This window comes from Sceloporus occidentalis, unplaced genomic scaffold, assembly GCF_023333645.1.
Source record: "Sceloporus occidentalis isolate IW3139 unplaced genomic scaffold, rSceOcc1.0.p SCAF_3, whole genome shotgun sequence".
Lineage (NCBI taxonomy): Eukaryota > Metazoa > Chordata > Lepidosauria > Squamata > Phrynosomatidae > Sceloporus > Sceloporus occidentalis.
Genome location: NW_028316983.1, coordinates 208,753,495 through 208,775,711, shown reverse-complemented (window position 1 = coordinate 208,775,711; position 22,217 = coordinate 208,753,495). Strand labels below are relative to the sequence as shown.

The 22,217-nt window shown below is 39.1% G+C and overlaps 1 protein-coding gene across 1 annotated transcript in view; it reads left to right on the top strand.

The window, feature by feature from the left end:
• The window catches only part of JPH1 (junctophilin 1), an 81,929-nt gene that overhangs the window by 3,352 nt on the left and 56,360 nt on the right, over positions 1-22,217 (top strand). Inside the window, exon 2 of the mRNA XM_089517483.1 lies at positions 7,512-8,265. Coding sequence (XP_089373609.1) covers positions 7,512-8,265 — 754 coding nt within the window. The remainder of the gene's footprint in view (positions 1-7,511; positions 8,266-22,217) is intronic.

Here is a 22,217-nt window from a genome sequence, read left to right as displayed (position 1 = left end):
GCACATACATTACAGTACAGTCACCCCTTGGAACTCATAGGGATCTGTTCCCGACCCCCCTGCATGCGTTCCAAATCTCATGCATATTCAAGCCCCATAAGCATGAATGGGGCACGTGCGTGCGGGGCAGGTGCCCCTTCAGGGTTAATGGTGGTCACGCCTCCACAGATTTTCAGGTCCATGGATTTCAAGTCCACGGATTTGAAGGGGCAACTGTAATCTGCATGAAGTCATCTGTCAGCCCCTCCTGCTATCTGCTGAGGCCATGTTGCAATAGGTAATATGGGCTGTGATGCTAGAACTGTGTGTGGCTGTCTCATTTAAATTTAGAAGACCACATAGGTTGTCTTGGAACCTTTCTCCACCTCAGTATATCGGTTATTATAGAGCTGTTTCAATTGCTATTGAAAACATTGAAATCAGTTTTTAGTATATACGACAAGAGTGAAGTCTTCTAAAAATGAGCTGTAAAGGTTCTGAATGTCCATGATCATCACTGTTCTTCATTAGTTGAAACTTAAAATGCAAGAAGACATTCCTGTTTGGGATAATGAAGTGATTTGCAGAACACACGTGGATATTTTAAAAAATTAAACATTATTTTTATAAAATTAATTTTAATTGTTATTATTATTATTAAACTTTATTTCTAAAGCGCTGTAATTATACACAGCGCTGTACAAAGTCGGTAAAATTAAAGAGAATATAAAAGCCTGCCCAAGGCGTACATTCTAAAATAATAACAATTAAAAGAGGAATAGATAAAATTACCATTATTAACATTATTTTTTTCTTGAAAAACCACAAATCTTACCAAATTTTCACATGAAGCTTCATATAGGTAAATATATTTAGGCTATGCATGTGATATTGTAATTTAAAGGTATAATTTTAATTTGGATAGTTGTTTTATGTCACCACTATTACCATTGCAGTCAGTGACATATGGGAATTACAATTAGTACAAAAAACATTACTAAGAATTCTGTATGGTTTGGTATGGGAGGAAGCCAATGTGGGGTGACACCATGAGTTACTGCACCAGTAATGATAACCTTAGTGATGCCACTGCCGAAGTATAAATCATCTTGCAAACATACATTATTTCAGTAAAAACAGAGAGAGATTAAATAGCTGTGAAAGCTATGAATCTGAATGATAGTTATAAAAGATACTGAAACCCCTGACATTGAAAGGATAGTTTAGTGCCATGCTGGCTTTCCATATATACAGTGCAACAACCCTCAAAAGACCCCAAGTAGTGAGTAGACTCAGACAAAGGCCTCAAATGAGAAGTAAGGTATTCAGGCAGAATGATATGAAGGCAGACAGAGTGAAGGGTTCCAAACTGTTTTGGGATTAGTAATAGGCAATACTCTCAGACTATGCCTGAAAATGTACTAGCATCCATTATGACTACTGAAGTATTGGCAAATTGCATTATCTGTAGGTGTTTTTTGTTAGGAGTCAAGCAACTGTGGTCTGTGCTCACTGGAGTTTATCAAACGGGAGGAATTTTTCTTAAATTCAAATGAAAAGAAAGTGGGGCCAGAACGCATTCACTTAAAGTTGCTAGTTTAGCGCAATTACGTGAATGCGCATTGTGTTCGAATTGGCTTCCCATTGCCCGAAAATAGCATGCCATTGCTCGAATTTACGTGTGGCAGTCTATCACGCAATAACATGAAACCACATGATTGCATTCGGACTGACTTCCCATTGCCCGAATTTGCACGTAGTGGGTTATCACGCAATAACGTTAAACCCCATGATTGAGTTCAGATTGCCAGTACTTTTCAAAGACAGCCCAAAGTACGACATGTACAAGAATAGTTTATACTGACCAATTGAAAAATTAGCAGGGTATGGATATGAACTGTAGCCAGGAAGTGTCACAGTTGGCACTCTACCCATAGCTGGCTCAGGGACGTAGCCAGGATTTTAGCAAGGGGGGGGGGGGTTCCAGACTATGTGCCACCATTATAATGGGGCTTGGATGCGGTGGTGCAGCAGCCTGCATCATTCATCAAGGACCCCCCCCCCCTTGGCTACGTCCCTGGCTGGCTAAAGGTACTGTATGCCACGAAGGCCATTTAGGTATCCATTGACAAATGGGATGCTGATAGATTCAACAAACAGTATTGGGTGGTTTTTTTAGAGAACATCCCTATCCAGAACAGGTTAAACAAGCCAGGTACTAACAGAAACTTCATTTTGTTAGACTTAAGCTTGGATGGCCATCAAAGCTGTTGACTACTTCTTCCAGGCACTGAGTCAACAATTCCACAGCCTCACCTGATTATTTATAAAGCAGAAGCAGACTTGGAATCTCATAAGCATGTCTGACTACATGTCTCCCAACTACTTGCTCAGCAGTTTTATGTATGTGTTAAAAAGTATAGGAAACAAGATAAATCTGAAAGGCAGAGATCCTACAAGGCAGAGTTCGGCAACTTGTGTCCTTCCCCCACATTGTTGGACTGCAACATCAAGCAGCCCTACCCAGCACAGACAGTGGTTAAAAATGCTAGAAGTTGGAGTCCAACAACAGCTGAAGGAACGACATGAGTCCCACTCCTTTCTTAGCATAAATGCTATGGACAAAACCAGCAGTCTACTGGCACCACCTATAGCAGGAGCAGACCTGTCAACATATAATATCCTAAAGCAAGATCATCTGTCTAGAAGAATACCATGGCCAATGGTATTGAAATACATTGCACAAACCAGGATCACAGTTTAGTTGCTGTTCTCCCTGTCACCATAAGGTGACCATTCAAGAAAACCAAGGCAATTTCTTTATGGAAATGAGAGCTGAAATCAAATGGAATTGATTCAGATTACTGGGCTGAATCAAAACAGTGTTAGGACATCTCCCCATGGGCTACATCTGCATGGCAGAAATAATACGGTTTGACACCACTTTAACTGCCATAGCTCAGTGCTATGGAATTCTGGGATTTGTAGTTTCTTTTGTCACCAGAGCGCTCTGAGAGAGAATGCTAAATGTCTCACAAAACTTCAGTTCTCAGAATTCCATAGTATTTAGCCATAGTATTAAAGTCAAGATGGATTATTTCTGCAGTGTATATGCTAAAACCTGTTCAGAACATCTAGGAAGCCTTCTGTAGTGGATTTTTAGGACATACATGTTAAGAGGTGCAGAAGGGGGAAAGAAATGCTCCTCCAACTTTTCCATTTACAAAAGCACTTTCTACCAGCAGACGCACTGTGTTGAATATTGGCCACTGTTTTAACTTAAAAGAATCTATATTTTGGTGCAAGTACACAACTGTAAGAAAGGTTTGGAAATATGAATGCATGTTGTTTTCATTTTCATTTTTAAATGTGTGAATTAACTAGAACAGGCTGAAAGATATATATTTCAAGAGCCATATGCAGAGTTTAGAAATGTTACTTCTTGGGATCTCAGCTCCCATTATCCCCCAGCTAGTATGACCATGGGGGGGGGGGGGTCTAGGAGTTATGGTCCCAAAAATAATCTCTTCAAGCACCAAAATGCAAGTGGTTGTAATTCCAAAAGCAGTAACCCCCATATTAAAATAAATGCCTGAAATTTCTGTGCTGTGTTTCTAAAGAGGAGACCATTTGTATTTAATCACTGAATTTCTTCTGGCATCAAATTGAATGTAACAAGGGGTATTAAACAGAGGTTTGATCAGGTCAGGTCAGGGTACATCTTGTCCTGAATTTTTTTTTTATTGACCTACTGTACTTCTGTAATTGTGAACACTGTACAAAAATACATGTTCAACAGTCTAAACTCTCATTGCCATCTTATTCTGTGAGAGAAGCAAGGAAAAATATTTCAGTAAGTAAAACTTGGGCATATCTCTCTGTCTTGTTTGGACAGTTAATATTGCATAGCTTGCATATAAAAAGCATGCTATGGAACATTATTATACAGTTGATCATTGCAATATAATTCCCACTGTTAAAGTGATGTTTTCTTGCATGCAGTTTGTTGGGACTTACACCTTCTTTATGTTTGGCCTACTCCAACACTGGCATACATAACAGTCCCCAGCACCTAATATAAATAGCTTTAACAAGTTGAAACTATTTATTTATTTTTATTTATATTTATATCTCACCCTTCTCCCAGGAATGGGACTCAGGGCAATTTATAAAACATTTATTAAAAGCAATACAATTAAAAAGATACAAAAATAATACATTAAAATAATTTTAAACTACTACAACAAAATAAAAAGAAGATAAAAATGTCTAAAATACATTAAAACAATATAGCATCCCAGGGCATGCCTTAAATTTTTTTCTGTTTTGAATGCCTGTTTGAAAAGGAAGGTTTTTGCCTGTCGGCGGAAGGCCATCAAGGAAGGAGCCATTCTGGTCTCCTGGGGAGGGAATTCCAGAGTCTAAGGGCAGCTACAGAAAAGGCCCTCTCTCGTGTCTGCATCAACCATGCTTCTGTTGGTGGTGGGATGGAGAGAAGGGCCTCCCCTGAGTATCTCAGAGCCCTGGATCTAGGGCAGTAGGAGCAATTTAAAAAGACTAAAAGCATGTTAAGCAATTTGACAAGTTAAACATAAGTCAGTTTAAAGCAAGATAAGTTACAACAAATTAAAACCATATGCAGATTTGGATGAATGTAATTAATACCCAAAGAGTTTGGTAAAAAGCAGTGTTTTTAAAGACTGTCCTCTATATCCACAGATTCTGAATCCACTGATTCAACAATCCATGGCTTGAAAATATATATTTTTAAAAAATCCAAAAAGCAAACCTTGATTTTACCATTTTATATAAGGAACACCATTTTACAATGGGACTTGAGCATCCATAGATTTTGGTATCCATGCAGGGGTTCCTGAACCAAATCCCAGCAGATACCAAGGGCCCACTGTACTTGGCACTGAAATGATACCAAAAGTGGTGCTAATGATACTGGCAAATGTGTCATTGGCAAAGGTGGTGCTGAAAGGGTACCAAAGGTGGAGCCCCTCTGAGGGAGGTACTCCACTACTGAGGGACTACAGCAGAGTAGGCCCCCTCTCACTTTCCTCCACAGTGTATTGCCTCCAGTAGTGGGGGAAAGGGGAAGGAGCCTCCAGTAGATGTCATGGAGGTATGTGAAAGGAGAAGGACTCCCTGAAGTATTAAGGCCTCAAGTCTTTTAGGGTTTTAATTTATATTTCAGGGTTTGTCTGAACGCTTGGCATATATAGTAAAATGTTTTTGCTGCAACCATAGAACTTCCTTTACAGAATAACAAGATTGTGAATTATTTATTATCAATATAAAGATATGTCTGCCCTGAAATCCAAATTTATTTCAGTGCACAATATAATTTGTTACATATGCCAATATTGGTAAATGGTAAATTATTCCAGGTATGCTGTCAAACCTTTCAAAAGAATATATCAACCATATGTTAAAGTATTGGTTGCAGTGTATTTAAGTTTATTTTATTCACTGCTCCATCAGTGTCTCTATTTGTTCAGCCCAATAGAAGTTTTTCATTATTTAATTTTCACTTACATAGAAGAAAATTCCTCTTGAAACCAAAGAATCCGACCTTACTACACACGGCCAAGACAGTTCACAATATGAAATCAATACTGTCAAGATAAAGTTTCTGTAATAGATGATGTTCATGATAGTATAAATAGAGTCCAGTATGCATTTCCTCCTGGTTCTGGTTTCAGTGGGTTACAGGTTCAATATCTATTGACCAAAGACTGAAAATAGGGTTGCCACATCTCTCTCCTCCAGTCCTCACAGGCAGGGGGTGGAATCGCAGTGTGAAAGTGCTGTCTTGAAAAGAGTGTACATATATATTTTCCTCATTTGTTACTTAATGTGTCCTGCTTGTTACTTAATGTGTCCTGCCTATCACATGACATCACAAAGGGGGGGGGGGGGTCATCTTCAGCTCTCAGGCTTTGGTGCCAAAATCTCATAGCCTGACCTGACCTGACAACTATATTTTGTAAGGAATACGTCTTGTGGCACTCTTTCCAAAAATATTGGCTTTCATAAGGAAGATCAAGGAGTTACAAGTAGATAGTTGTTTTCTTGATTGGAAGATTCCATTTTTCATCACTAGCATCTTGTCCAGTAATTAATACACTAATGATATCTGGTAACATATATTGTAAGTAGAGAACCAGCATGATGTGGTGGTTTGAGCATTTGATTTGGACTTTGAAGAACAGGGTTCAAATTGCCATTCAGCCATGGAAACCCACTGGGTGACCTTGGGCGATTCACATTCTCTCATCATCAGAGGATGCTAATGGCAATTCACCTCTGAAGGAACTTGCTAAGAAGACCCCATGATAGAGTTGCTTTGTGATCACCTTTATTTACTTACTTAGGGACTATACAAACAGCCGCTAAGGGGTATCATGCAGCTGCCCCTTGTTCAGCCGGATCAGAGGCACGGCAATCTCATGCTGCAGCCCCCGATCTGGCCTCTGGAGAGCACAAAAAGGAGCCACAAAATGCAGCTTCTTTTGTGCCCTCCAAAGGGTGCCATAGCAACGGCAGTGCAGCTGAATGGCACCCCTTTTGGCACTGCGTCATATGGGCACAATGCCAGAGGTGCATCATGATGCTGCACAGTGTCTAGAGCAGCGTGTAGCATCAGGGCACCCTGAGGGGGCAGAGTCGGGTATGCATCATTAAGACGCTGCACCCCGACTCTGCTTTCAGGCCGGCCTTTTAGGCCAGTCTGGATAGCCCCTTACTTACTTACTTTATTGATGCGCTGCCTTTCTCCAGGCTGGAGAAAGCTTCCAGCACAACAAATTAAAAACATTTATAAAAAGTTTTAAAACCAATTTAAAATCCCCATGTTAAAACATTATAAAACTGATTTAAAATCATACAAAAGTTAAAAACAGATAAAACATGCATCTGTATCAAGATCCTTCCCTGCTTAACCATTAAAAGCTTACTTAAATAAATAGGTTTGTGCTTGCTGGTGATATGAAAGCATAAGTCAGAAATGACTTTAAAATGCATCACAACAACTTCTTAATGCAAGTACATGTCGGTAGAAGTGTATGCATTAATATATACATCTGTAGAGATAAGATTAAATATTGGAAGCAATCGCAATTTTATATGCATGTGTGATCATAATTTTCTTAATTTAATAATGTCTTTGGACCTGAACAGACAGGCCAAAATAAAGCTGCTTCATGTCATTTTGGAGGTATGCTGTTTAAATGACACACCTTAAGAGGCCAGAAGCTGTGCCAAAGCTGTGCTCCAGTCCCTAGGACTAGAGCGTGGCTTTAGTGTGGCTTCCAGCCTCTTAGGACGCATGCATCATTTAAATAGCATACCTCCAAAGTGACCTGAAGCAGCTTTAATTTGGCCTGTCTATTTGGACCCATGATTTGTGGGAGGGGAAAAAATGGGCTCTGAATGTTGAATCTTTGGTATTTTTGACAGGCTGTATGTATAGATGACAGATATTTACTAACTTCCTTTAATATTCTTTTCATTTATTTGCAAAGGTACATATCAAGGTCAATGGACAGGAGGGATGAGACATGGTTATGGCATGCGGCAAAGTGTTCCCTATGGCATGGCGACTGTGATCCGTTCACCCCTGCGGACATCTCTAGCATCACTTCGTAGTGAGCAGAGCAATGGCACGGTTTTACATGATATTACATCAGATAGTCCAGCTGGAACAAGAGGAGGGTTTGTGCTGAATTTTCACAGTGATCTTGAAGGTACTGGCAGCAAGAAAAAAGGTTTGTTCAGAAGAGGATCCCTTCTTGGTAGTATAAAACTTAGAAAATCTGAGTCAAAATCATCTATTTCTAGCAAACGTAGCTCTGTCAGGAGTGATGCTGCTATGAGCAGGATTAGTTCTAGTGATGCCAACTCTACCATTAGTTTTGGAGATGGGGACTGTGATTACTGTCCGGTAGAAGACCACGTTGATGCCACCACGACAGAGACATACATGGGAGAGTGGAAGAATGATAAGCGGAGTGGTTTTGGTATTAGTGAGCGCTCAAACGGTATGAAGTATGAAGGGGAGTGGCTGAACAATAAGAGACATGGATATGGGTGTACCATGTTTCCAGATGGTACCAAAGAAGAGGGAAAGTATAAAAACAATGTTTTGGTCCGTGGAATTAGGAAGCAACTTATACCAATAAGGAACACAAAAACTAAGGAAAAGGTGGAGAGAGCACTTGAAGGTGCCCAGCGTGCAGCTGCCATGGCAAGAACTAAGGTGGAAATTGCAACCTCAAGGTATGTCATTTCAAAGCATGTTTTTGTTCTTTGCTTCAGTGAAACAAATTATAAACCCTTTGTTATTATAATAGACCTATGAAAATGTTTTGATAAATATACAATATTGCAAATTCAAGTCTCAGTTTCTCTAGTGATAGTGTGCTTATTTCAATAGAATCTAAGAAAATAACTTCATTCAGTAGTTTTGAAGGATCTGAAGACACTAGGGGATGACATTGCATTGATAGCACTTATTACAGGGATATCTAAGTGTAACAGTCCAACTGCAATTTTTTCTTTCTTTCACTGCTTCTTATCTAGAATGGTTTTCTGCTACTGAAATTCTTTTGCCATATGTTCCCCTATAAACACAGAGATTGAAAATCTTGTATTTTGTTAGCTTCTTTGGGACTAGTAATGCTGAAGAGTGAGATAAAAGATTCAGTGTGTAAATAATAGTGGACTGGATCCAAATTTAGTCATAGTCACTAAAATTAACAGGTGTTAAGTTTGTCATGACTAAGGAATGTCTTATTAAGCTGAATAAGTCTCTTCTACATATTCAGTAAGTTTCAATCTAGTTCAGTGTTTATATCCTTGCGTATAAATTAGTATAAACCTTCTTGGGTGTCTTCTTGAAGTTCAAACTAGGTTTCTGGGTGTGGACTTGTCCTCAAAGTTTAGCTGCATCTGTCACATGTTAAACATATTCTTTATCAGGCTTCCTGGTAGATACATAATGTTAATATCAATATAGAACCTCCTAGAATTCAAAGACATAGCTGTGTTAGTCTGGATCAGTATGCAAAGGGATTTTTGAATAAGCAAAGATGTTATGTTATGCTGGTAGTATAAGCTTTTGTAGCTTAATTGCATCAGATGAAGTAGACTTAAGTCTACAAAAGCTTATGCTCCCAACTTGTCCTTCTCAAAAGTGCTACAAGATCCTTTTGCATAAAACCTATTAATGGGAAGTTAAACATTTTGAACAGCAATCTTAGAAATTTATTGTTAACTTTCCAAACTGTGAGTTATTACTTGGGAAAGCTATACAGAATCATTGTCTTCTAGGAAAGATAGGTTTTACAAGTGTGGTGAAGATATATTTCTAGAAAATGGTGTAGTTTTAAATTATACTTCTCAAATCATTTGTTAATAATTATATTTAAAATATATGAAATATTATGTGAAATAACTGTAGGAGAATACTCTGGGGTACTTCCCTTGCAGTCTTAACAAGAAAATATTCTGTAATATCAAATGGAAGGATGTGTTTATATTACACTATTTAAAATATGACCTTGTGCAACTGACCCTTGACATTTAGATTAAATCAACCTGCTTGTGGGCCATAAATCTTCAGTGATACATTCACTGCACATGCAGTAATGATGATTTTTAAAAGTTTGAGCTGGGCAGAAATTTTGTGTTTGAATGACATATTAAAAATCATTTTTAATTAAATGCGTGAAGTTGTTAAGTATTATAGAACTTGCTTTTAAAGGTTTGTGCCTAGAGAGGAAATCTACATGATTACACAATTTGCCCTCCAAGGAATGTTGGTAGCTCAGTTCCGTAAAGAGGTAAGGAAGAACTTGGCAAGCATTATCAGCTAGCAGTGTTGCTTCGTTAGCTTAGCCTGAAATGTGTTCAAGGAACCATCTTATTAGACAACAGCTTAACAGTTTCAACCTTTTAAAAAAAATAAATAAAAAGCAAGTTTAGTAATAGCTAACTCAAAAGAAGTAGGCTGTGCTTTGCATTAATATCCATTTCATTTCTTAAGAATTTTCCATTTTAAAGGAGGAACTAGGGTTTTATTTATTAATAGTTTTAATAATCCTCAATGGTTTGTGAAAGCCAGCTTCATAAGAACTGTGCTGGATCAAACCAAATTCTTATCTGTACAGTACCCAAATACATGCTGTGGTCTCACAAGCACAATATGAACAGAGGTAGACCATCCCACTTGTGCTCCCCAGGAACTAGTGTACAGAAATGTGGCACCTCTGGAGATAATATGTAGCCCTCATAAATAGCCATGGTACTGAGCTAACTCACTGATCCATCCCACTTGAACATTAGGAGGAACTTCCTGACAGTAAGGGCTTTTCAACAGTGGAACACACTCCCTCGGAGAGTGGAGGACTCTCCTTCCTTGGAGGTCTTTAAACAGAGGCTGGATGGCCATTTGTCGGGTATGCTTTCATTGAGAGTTCCTGCATGGCAGGAGGTTGCACTGGATGGTCCTTGTGGTCTCTTCCAACTCTATGATTCTATAATTCATAGCAGTAGTCCAAGATTTCCTACAGAGGTATTCCCCAGACCACTAATTTGATATCCTTTTGATTGGAAAAGGCAGATATAAAAACCCAGCATTTCCTACAACTCTACAACTGAGTGGTTTGTTACCCAGGTCCTTAAAACCAAAAGGTGCTTCTTAAGCATTACTTTCAAAAGCAGAAGCATCATGCAAAGAGAAACAATCTTTTAATCTATTATGTGGCATTGTATGACAACTTGTATAATACTACTGAGTTGAACTGATGTAGAATGGTTAAAACCAGTAATCTGAACAGAGAGCCATAGTGGGCACATACAACAGTACTGCTTTTAGAAAAAGGGGGGAAAGCTGCATGATGCTGAGAGCTTGACCAGAGAAATATCAGGGAAAGTGTTCAGTCTTTCCCTCTGCAAAACTGCTTCTGCTCCTAATTTATTCTCAAAGCTATGGATTTAGCTATGGATGGAAGCTGCTTTTCCACCTGTTACATTTTCTCCTACAACTAGAAAAGCAGTTGTATTCTGAGTGAGCAAAATTACAATTAGGCAGAGATATAAAAACAGTAACTTTCCTCACTGCCTAGCCATATGGGACTAGAATCATAGAATCGTAGAGTTGGAAGAGACCACAAGGGTCATCCAGTCCAACCCCCCTGCCATGCAGGAAATCCCAATCAAAGTATCCCTGACAGATGGCCATCCAGCCTCTGCTTAAGGACCTCCAAAGAAGGAGACTCCACTACACTCCGAGGGAGTTTGTTCCACTGTCGAACAGTTCCTCCTAATGTTGAGGTAGAATCTCTTCTCCTGCAGCTTGCATCCATTGTTCCGGGTCCTGTTCTCTGGAGCAGCAGAAAACAAGCTTCCTCCCTCCTCAATATGACATCCCTTCAAATACTTAAACAGAGCTATCATATAATAATAATAATAATAATAATAATAATAATAATTTGTTTTATTTATATACCGCTATTCCAAAGATCATAGCGGTGAACAGCAAGTAAGCTAATTAGCAAGTACGCTAATTTGCCCCCAACAGTCTGGGTATTCATTTTAGCGACCTCAGAAGGATGCAAGCCTGAGTCGAGCTTGGGCCCTTTTGCTGGTCTTGAACTCACAACCTTGTGGTTTTGAGTGAATGGCTGCAGTACAGGCATTTAACCACTGCGCCAACAGGGCTCCACTTATCACCTCTTAACCTTCTCGTCTCCAGGCTAAACATCCCCAGCTCCCTGAGTCATTCCTCATAGGACATGGTTTCCAGACCACCATTTTAGTCACCCTCCTTTGGACACGTTCCAGTTTCTCAGTGTCCATTTTGAATTGTGGTGCCCAGAACTGGACACAATATTCCAGGTGGGGCCTGACCAAAGCAGAATATAGTGGCACTATTACTTCTCTTGATCTAGACACTATACTTTTATTGATGCAGCCTACAATTGCATTGGCCTTTTTAGCTGCTGCATCACACTGTTCACTCATGTTCAGCTTGTGGTCTACTTGGACTCCCAGATCCCTTTCACACGTAGTCTTGTTCAGCCAGGTGTCCCCCATCTTATATCTGTGTATTTCATTTTTCTGCCCTAAGTGCAGTACTTTACATTTCTCTGTGTTGAATTTCATTTTGTTAGTTTTGGCCCAGCTTTCTAGTCTATTCAGGTCATTTTGAATTTTCATCCTGTCCTCTAGAGTATCAGCTACTCCTCCTAATTTGGTGTCATCTCCAAATTTGATGAGTATGCCCCCAATTCTGTCATCCAAGTCATTGATAGAGATGTTGAATAACACTGGTCCCAGGACAGAGCCCTGTGGGACCCCACTGGTCACTTCTCTCCAGGATGAAAAGGAGCCATTGTTGAGCACTCTTTGGGTTCGGCCAGTCAATCAATTACAAATCCATGTAACAGTTACCTTATCTAACCCACATTTTACAAGCTTGTTTGCAAGAATGTCATCGGAAACCTTGTCAAAGGCCTTACTGAAATCAAGATAAACTATATCCGCAGCATTCTTTTCATCTACCAAGCTGGTAATTTTAACAAAGAAAGAGATAAGATTTGTCTGACTTGTTTCTGTGAAACCCATGTTGACTTTTTGTGATTAAGACATTGCCTTCTAGATGTTCACAGTCTCTATGTTTAATGATCTGCTCTAGAATCTTTCCTGGTATTGAGGTAAGACTAACTGGTGGATAATTGTTGGGATCCTCTTTTTTCCCCCTTTTTGAAGATGGGGACTATGTTTGCCCTCCTCCAGTCTGCTGGCACTTCTCCTGTTCTCCAGGAGTTTTCAAAGATTATTGCCAATGGCTCCAATATTACATTTGCCAGTTCTTTTAATACCCTTGGATGTAGTTCATCTGGTCCTGGAGACTTAAATTCATTTAGATTAACAAGATATTCCTGTACTATCTCTTTATTTATTCTGTGGTGAAATTCCCCTTTTCTTTCCTCTGCTCCATTACCTCAATTTTAGCACCCTTTTCCTTTTCTGAGAACACTGAGGCAAAGGTGTTGAGTAATTCTGCCTTTTCTCTGTCCCCTGTTAACATTTTGCCATCTTCTGCACGTAGTGGACCTACCATTTCCTTCTTCTTCCTTTTGCTGTGGACATATCCATAAAAGCCCTTTTTATTGTTTTTAACCTCTCTAGCAAGCTTGACTATTCTGCTCATATTTTTTTCTATGTCCTTAAGCTGCTTTTCATTAAAAAAAAAGAAAGAAAGAAAGACTTGTTGACAGATTCTTACATACACGTGCCAGATAATATCTAACTTTGGCCCTAATATTGGAATGACCAGTCAAATTGGATCTTTTAAGGAATAAAAGCTGTTAAAAGTCTATTCGCCATTGCTTTTCTTGCTGATGGCTACTCTTGAATGATCCCCTTTTAGGGTGTTTGCAGTAAACTATTTCCTCTCCCACTAATTATATGGAGCAGGAAGTTGAAGGGGAAAGTCTCACAGAAAATACATCAATTTATGGAAGAGAGTAAAACTGTGATCTGAGCAAAATAGTAATTATTATTATTATTATTATTATTATTTATTTATTTGTATCCCGCCTCTCCCTTTTGAGGATCGAGGCAGGTAACAGCAGAGTTAACTACAAATACAGAAAATAATAACAAGAAAACAATCCTCCAAACTCCCCAACCCTTCAACTCACCTTCAACCCAATATTACAACAATAAAAACCAGGTAACTACTAAACAACAATTAAAACAGTTTAACAAGGTGACAGTACTGAGGAGGGCTAAATTAAATGGGCAATTTATTCTGTTCTGAGTAGAGGTCAGTCGGGGAAGGCCCACCAGAAGAGGATCAAGCAAGGATTGGCTTTATAGGTGTTGAGTATGCTGATTGAGCAAATGCCATCCTCAGATTTGGAAATTCTCTTGCTTTAATCCCCTTCCATCCCCCCATCTGCTTATATTTTGATCTCCTTGTGTCTATTGTATGCAATTTAGACTTTCCATCAGAAACCCCTGAAGGGAATGACCTCTTGCAGAATAGAGAGGAGAATATGGTTCATTACCATGGCATTGCACCTGATAATCAAAGTAGCTTTGCTTTCCTTTTCCCAGAAATTGGTTGGTAGTTACAATAGGACAATGGTTTATTCTCAATAGGTCTCTGGAAGGCACAGATTCAAATCTCTGATTGGCCATGTAAACCCACTGGGTGATGTTGGCAAGTCATCCTCTCTCATACTCAAAGAAAAGCAATGATAAACCCTCGTCTGAACAAACCTTATGAAAACCCAGTGATAAGTTCCCCTTAGTGTCTTCATCAGTCGGAAATGACTTGAAGGCATACAGCAACAGCAAAAAATCACATTAGCATGCATGCTTCAGCTCTGTTTGAGAAGGACTAAACTAATTGCTGGCTATTTTCAGAAAACAGCTTCCCAGTATAAAACAGGAGCATTAAAAATACATAAATAGGCATGACACAAAAATAAGTTTCAAAAATATATGGTCAAGAATATTTGCACAGCATGATAGCCTTAATCTGAAATGGGTCACCCCACATCTCATTTTGTCTGCTTTGAGATGCTAAACAGGTTTAAGCCTGGTTTATTCTGAATGGAACTCACCAAAGATGTTCAGGTAGAGCTAGGAAGGAATCATGTCTGAACCCTGGAAAGCTTCTGCCAGTCAAACTGAGGATACAAGGAAGAATAGTCTGACTCACTTTCTGTGTTATTAACCATTTTAGTAGGGTGAGATGTTGCTGCACAATGGAAGATGGAATATATTTCCATCAGTATATACTTTTACTGTCAGAATCCTGATTACATTTTGAATGTCCATGACCCTAGGAAGGCTCAAAGTGACAGGCTGGCCAGATACAGTTCTGCCAGATTTTTAGGGATGGGTGTCTGCTTCCTTGTCTCTCAGACTTGGCGCATTGGGGTCATTAGACTTGACAATGAATAATTGCAATGGGGATCCACCTGTGTTTACAAGCCAGTACCTTTTGTCAGAGAATGGGAGCACCCGCGATCTAATAACAAGCTAGGTTCCCATGATTGGAATAGACCAAAAGTGGAGGAAACTGCAAAGCTCTCAAGCAGTATCTCAAAGCACACACATTGAGTACATGGGCCCAGCTGGTCCCTAAGAAATTAATCTAGTCATTTCATTCTAGCACATCTTTCTTAGGTTTCAACAGTTAACAGAATTTAGAAAGGTGCTGCTTGTCAATTGATTTCAGTAGTTTCCCCTTTGTTCGTTTTGGTTTGAGGACTTGGAATATTGTGGGCATTCTACTTCAGATTCTGCTCCTACTGAACATTAGCAATTTACCCTGCCAAACCTTGTGGAATTATGTGCAGGGCAGACAACTTTCCACTCTGGATTAAGCTGACGCTATCAGTCTCACTTTACGCAAGACACTAAACTGGGCACTTGCAAGAGTAGTGGCTTGCAAATCTTTAAAATGCTTTGCTTATTATAGATGCAATATGAACATTGTGTTTGGGAATAGGATTCAGCTGATGCTGATGATATTAATATCAGCTTGCTTACTTTTGTACTAATACGATAGTACTTTTGAATATAAAGCATGTAGTACTTTAAAAAAGTAAAATTACAGGTTTTGATAAGCCAAGAACATGCAAAATTTGGGGGTCCTCCATTTTTATATGCCAAGTAACAAAGCAGAACTAATGGCTGAGTTTTCTCTGGAAGCAGCAAATGTTATTAAACATGTGTGTTTAAAATTCTCATCCCAGGTGGATGACAGAGTAGAAAAATGCACAGACAGGCATGTTTAACATTTAGTGTAAAAATAAATGGCTGTTTCTCACTAATGTTCTTCTTTATGGGAATGTAATAGATTGTTCACAGGAATATGGCATGTATAAATAACATATATGTTTATTCAGTAGATACATTATTTATTTTCTTTGTACCTAAGAATTTTTAGTTCTGATACTGAAATTTAGGAAGAAATAATTTGTGAAGGCTAACAGTAAATCAAAGTTTTAACACTGTTTTGTTGTTATTGTTGTTCTAAATATTACGTGTTTGAAACTTTTCAATATTTCAAATTTACCGGGGAAGAAATAAATTGTAATAAATTAAACACCAAATTGTAATAAATTAAACACCTAATTGTAATAAATTAAACACCAAAAATCCCCCCATACCATTGAACCCAGTACAGTGGAAAACCATCATAAAGTCAGAGTATATGTATTTTCAGCATATTGATATAGTTTTACCATCTATCCAGTATTATTTCTTAACTGTCTGTAAATGCAGCCCACTGCAGAGGTTATGACAGTCCAATATGATGTAACAGTTACAGAAGTTCCTTTTCCAGATAAAGTCATATGTCATCCAATAAAAACAGTGGATCAAGCTAAGCTCTATATAACTGACCCAGATTTATGGTTGTCGACTGCTGCCTTTGTGACAGGAAAATCCAATGGATAAAGTGATAACCTGTGTTTCAATGTCACAATAAGCTAGGATTTTCCAGAAATGGCATTGTGCTGGTATATACTGCCCTATTTCTCCTGCTTGGCTTCACATGCATTATTATTATTATCATCCCACCTTTCTCCCAAGTTTGGGACCCAAGATGGCTCACAACATACATACATGCATATACATATACATATACATATACATATATATCACATCACATTAAAACAACATTTTAAAAACATTTAAATTAACCCAATTAAAACAGTAAAAATGTTTTAAAAATACATCTTACAAAATTTAAAATGGAGTAGCTGAACAGGCCAAATAAGTGCCACCCATAATTTATCATAACCATATACTATATTACATCATTGGAATTCCTGGTCTTGTTTTCATTTTCTCAGTTCTTTTTGTGAGAATGAGTGTTTAATATCCCATTATTATCATCATCATCATCATCATCATCATCATCATCATCATCATCATATTTTTCCCTGCTCCTCACAAATTGGTTAAACCAAAGAGGATCCTTACAGTTCAGGTGTTATTTACACCTTGTAGTTACTAGTTCCATTTGTAATTATTGTCTATATGAACTGTACTTATAATATTCCAAACATGATAAACTTATGTCAAATCAAACTAAACATAACATAGGCCTGATACAGATGGCCAAAATAAAGCTGCTTCGAGTCACTTTGGAGGTATGGTGTTTCACTGATACATGTGTCCTAAGAGTCCAGAAGCCACACCAAAGCCACGCTCCAGTCCTAAGGACTGGAGTGCAGCTTTTGTGCAGCTTCCAGACTCTTAAGACGCATGCATCATTGAAACACCATACCTCCAAAGTGACTCGAAGCAGCTTTATTTTGGCTGTCTGTATAGGGCCATACTTTTAATCTGTAAAGTGTACCAATGCTGCATTTTTACATCCATTCAGAGGTCTTATGGCAGTGGTTCCCACTGGGAGTCTTATGGCAGTGGTTCCCACTGGGACCCCTTTGGGTCGGGACCCCTTTGGGTCGGGACCCCTTTGGGGGTCGAATGATCCTTTCATGGGGGTCGCCTAAGGCTATTGAAAAACACCTATTTTATTACAGTTATGAAGTTGCAATGAAAATAATTTCATGGGTTTGGGTCACCACAACATGAGGAACTGTATTAAAGGGTCACGGCATTAGGAAGGTTGGGAACCACTGTCTTATGGGGTCATTCCATTGACTGTATTGAACTGGCCCTATGAATGTCTGAATAGATACAAAGAAGTATTGAAAACAGAAGGTGCTGTTAAGGCATTGTGGAATTAGTAATCATGAGCTCACGATTTTGTCTAAAACAACTTAGCTGTGTGAATACCAGTATCTACTGCTATTTCTCTTCCTTTTACCATCGCAGCTTAAACTGCTGTGGTACAAGCCTGTGAGAGACAGTTGTGCCCTCTGGTATGTTTGTGCTGCTTTCATTGATTCTTGTAGAAGCTGCACATGCATATGTGAGGACAAAATTAAATTGATTTCAACTGGAACAGAAGAGCAAGCTTAAAAAGAACAACTAAACTCTAAAACATTTCCACACCACAGAATTGAACAAATTTACTGATTTGCTTGCTATGATTTTCTGCTGCACAATTCAAACTCATTTTCGGCTTTTGCAGGCTTCTGAATATAAGTCCTCTTTATGTTTTAGAATATCAGCCCTCATTTACCAAATCCTTTTATTCACTCAGAAATCATTAAAGTCAACAGGATTTAAGTAAGCAAAAAAAGCACAGGTTATCGATCAGTCTATTTTTGTGAAGACATACGTTTTTCTCAATAAGAGAGGTCAAAAATATTGTAAAAAGAATATCTCTGTATTCATTTACACAGAATATCTCTGTGTAGCAAAGAAATTTGTTGTTGATAACTGCCTTCGAATCAACTTATACTAATGGTGAGTAGAATGAGACTATGAATGAGAGACCTCCAAGTCACCTTATACTCAACCAATCTACTCAGCTCCTGCAGATTCATGGCCATGGCTTCTCTGATTGAGTTTATCCATCTGCAATGCAGTCTTCCTCTTTTCCTATTGCCCTCCAGTTAACCAAATATTATAGCCTTTTCTAGTGAATCCTTCCTTCTCATGATATGGCCAAAATACAACAGTCTCGGTTTAGTCATCTTTCTCCAGGGAGAGTTCGGGCCTGATCAGCAGAAGGTTCAATGATCCATCCATTGGTCTCTTGGCAATCCACATTATTCTCGGAACACTTTTCTGGTGCCACATCTCAGTTGAGTTGATTTTCTTCCTATCACCTTTCCTCACTGTCCAGTTCTCACAACCATACATAGAAATTGGAAATATGATGGTATAGACAATTCTAACTTCAGTGTTCAATGATACATCTTCACACTTCTGGATCTAATCTAGTTCCTTCATAGCTGCCCTTACAAACCTTCTTCTAATTTCCTACTCATAATTTCTTCATTGCATTGTCTGCTCTGATTGATGATTGAGCCCACATATATGGAAAATCGTGAACTATTTCAATCTCTTTTTAAAATTATGTAAGTGATCTATGGTCATAATTTTTGTTTTCTTGAAGTTTGGCTTTAAACTTGCCTTTGAGCTTTCTTCCCTTCTCTAAAAAAAAATCTTTCCATATCTCTGATACTTTCTGCTAGTATTATGGTGTCATCTGCATATCTTAGATTGTTGATTTTCCTTCCTCCAATTCTCATGCCTCCCTCCTCTGAATCCAATCCTGCTTTTCGTATGATATTCTCGGAATATAAATTAGATAGGGTGAAAAAAAAAAGAATTAGTTGAGAAAAATGAAGACAAAATTTAGAAAAAAATCATTTTTTATTATTTTGATTTCTCATATGTATGTGTTTGTGTGTGCAAACACACAAAATAAATAGCTAGGGTGAGGGTTGAACAAACAGGGTAATAGAATACAGCTTTGCCTGACCTTTCCAATTGGAAACAATTCCATTTAGGCATATTCTGTCCTAACAGTAGCCACATGTCCTGAGTACAGATTAGCATCAGGACTAACAAATGTGGCACACCCATTTCTTTAAGAGTGTTCCATACTTTCTCATGAACTATACAATAAAATGCTTTACTATAGTCTATAAAGCACAGGATGATCATCTTTTGAAACTCCTTAGTACATTTCATTATGCAGCATATGTTTGCTATATGATCCCCAATGTGTCTTCCTTTCCTGCACCCTGTTTGGTCATCTGGCAATTCTCTCTGCATATATGGTAAGAGTCTTTGTTACAGAATCTTAACCATCAGTTTGCTTGCATGATAAATTAATGCAGTGGTTCTGTGATTGCTGCAGTTACTGGTGTCTCCTTTCTTGGGGACTGAAATGTATACTAAGCATTTTCAGTTTATGGGCCATTGTTTGGCTTTCCAAATTTGTTAATCACTGTGTATATGCTGTGTTCACTACTTAGAAATAGGCCAGTGCCTTCAAAAACTAACTTTCAAGTTCCAAGCATGTTTCTTTGGCTTATTGTAAAACTTTCAGTTTCAGCTTCTTTTGCATCTGCTCCCAATTGTACAGGAACCATCCCTGTCAACCTTCTCCTGATAGAGGATCAACACCACGGAAGTTCCTATAAAACCGAATGGCTGTGTAGAGAGCTGCTATGAAATCAAGAGTGGATTTCCCACTCCCAAAAAACCAGAGCAGCTTGTGTGTCACTGTCTGGATGTGTGACTACAAGAAATATTAACAGTCAAAGGGATTTTTTGCCCTATAAAAGACCTCCGTTTCAGAGCTCCTTCCAGCTTTGCGTCACTGGGCGCAGCCTTTAGATGGCTGCGCCAGTGACGCAGAAGAGAAAGGGGCCAAGCGGCCCCTTTCTCCTCCTCCCCGCCATCGCCGGGTGTCCTTGGGGCTTAAAGGCCCAAGGACACCCCTTTCCAGGCCACGGGGAAGCGGCCTGAAAAGCGGCAGATTGGGGCCTCGGAGGCTGCCGTTCTGGCAGCTGAGACCCCGATACATCGGGGAAATGAGCGCCTACAGGCCGTCCCAAAGGGGCGGTCTGTAACGCGCCTAGGCTGGCAATTTGATGGATCTCGTCTGGCAGACCATTCCATAGTTTGGGAGCAATTGCAGAGAAGGCTCTCTGGGAGGTAGCAGTTAGTCTGGTTTTTAAAGGCTGCAATAGATTCCTCCTAGAGGACCTGAGGGTGCGTGGCGGATTATATGGAAGCAGGCAATCCCTCAAATAGATTGGACCCAAGCCATGTAGGGCTTTAAAGGTTATAACCAACACCTTGTACTGTGCCCGGAAACTAATAGGCAGCCAGTGAAGAGATTTTAATATGGGTGTTATTCCGTTACTCCTAGTTTTTCCTGCGACCAGCCTGGCTGCCATATTTTGCACTAGTTGAAGTTTCCGGACTAGGCACAAGGGTAGCCCCATGTAGAGCACATTACAGAAATCAAGTTGTGAAGTTACCAGTGAATGTACAACAGTTTCTAGGTCCTTTACTTCCAGGAAAGGGCGCAGCTGGCATATCAGCCGAAGCTGATAACAGGCGCTCCTGATCACCGCATTCACCTGATTTCTCATGTGAAGCGACAGATCTAGGAGCACCCTCAGACTGCAAACACAGTCCTTTGTGGAGAGCGTGAGCCCATCTAGGACTGGAGGTTGCAACCCTATACCTGGTTTGGGGGCCCCTACTGTAAGTACCTCCATTTTGTCTGGATTCAGCCTGAGTTTGTTTTTCCTCATCCAGCCCATTACTGCTTCTGATTTCTTGTCTGCAGTCTCCTTTCTTATCAGTATTTGATCCAAGCTATGGGAAATCTTTAACTACTGTATTTCAATTTCCTCTTTATCTAGTTGGGTTTATGTAAGTCCTCTGTAGTCATTATTTTTGTTTTCTTTCTGTTCAGCAGTAAGCCTTAGCATTTTTTCTTTATTTTTTCTTAGTAATTGTTCCAAGTCTGTAATGTTTTCTGCTAGCAGTGTGGTGTTATCTCAATGGGCAGACACAGGTTTCCTGGCAACCAATCCCAGTGCGAACTGCTGGGGAAGGAGCGAGTGACTGGGAAGTCCATTAAGTTATGGGAAGATAAGTTCAACTTAGTCGAGTTGAGTTCATCTCAACAGAGTTCTATTCAAGAGAGTTCAGTGCACAGCAGCTGAGTTCGAGTTGTGAGGGAAATTAAGACAGGTGAAGAGAGTTGAAAGGAGTTGAAGGTAATTGATTGAGAGAAGGATACTGAATGAAAGAGAAAGTGTACTGGAGATTGTAAAGAGGAAACTGTGAAATACCACCTTGGAACTATTCATTTCTACCTAAATTACATTCTTGCTAAATGTTATTCAGTAAAGTCAGTGTTTATTTGTTACAACAGAAGCTTCTGCCTGTGTGAATTTTAAACCATATAGACACATACCGAAAGATATTAAACATTTTAGAGGAAGACAATTGGGACCCTAACTCTTATATATTTAGGGAAAGTTTATGAAGGTTGGAAACTGGGCAGGTGTCATGGATGAGGGTCCTTCTAATAGGTAAGAGGTAAAAGGTAACCTCAAAGCTAGAGAGGAGTTCTCATGTGACATTTTCATCTGCTTAACTTAGATTGTTGATGTTCCTGCCTCCTGTCTTCACTCCTCCTTCTTCTTCCAAGTCTAAACCTGCTCTTTATATGATATTGCTGTTAAAAGACAGCCTTGCATGGCCTTTTTGCCAAGTGGGAACCATTATGTTTCTCCATATTCTAA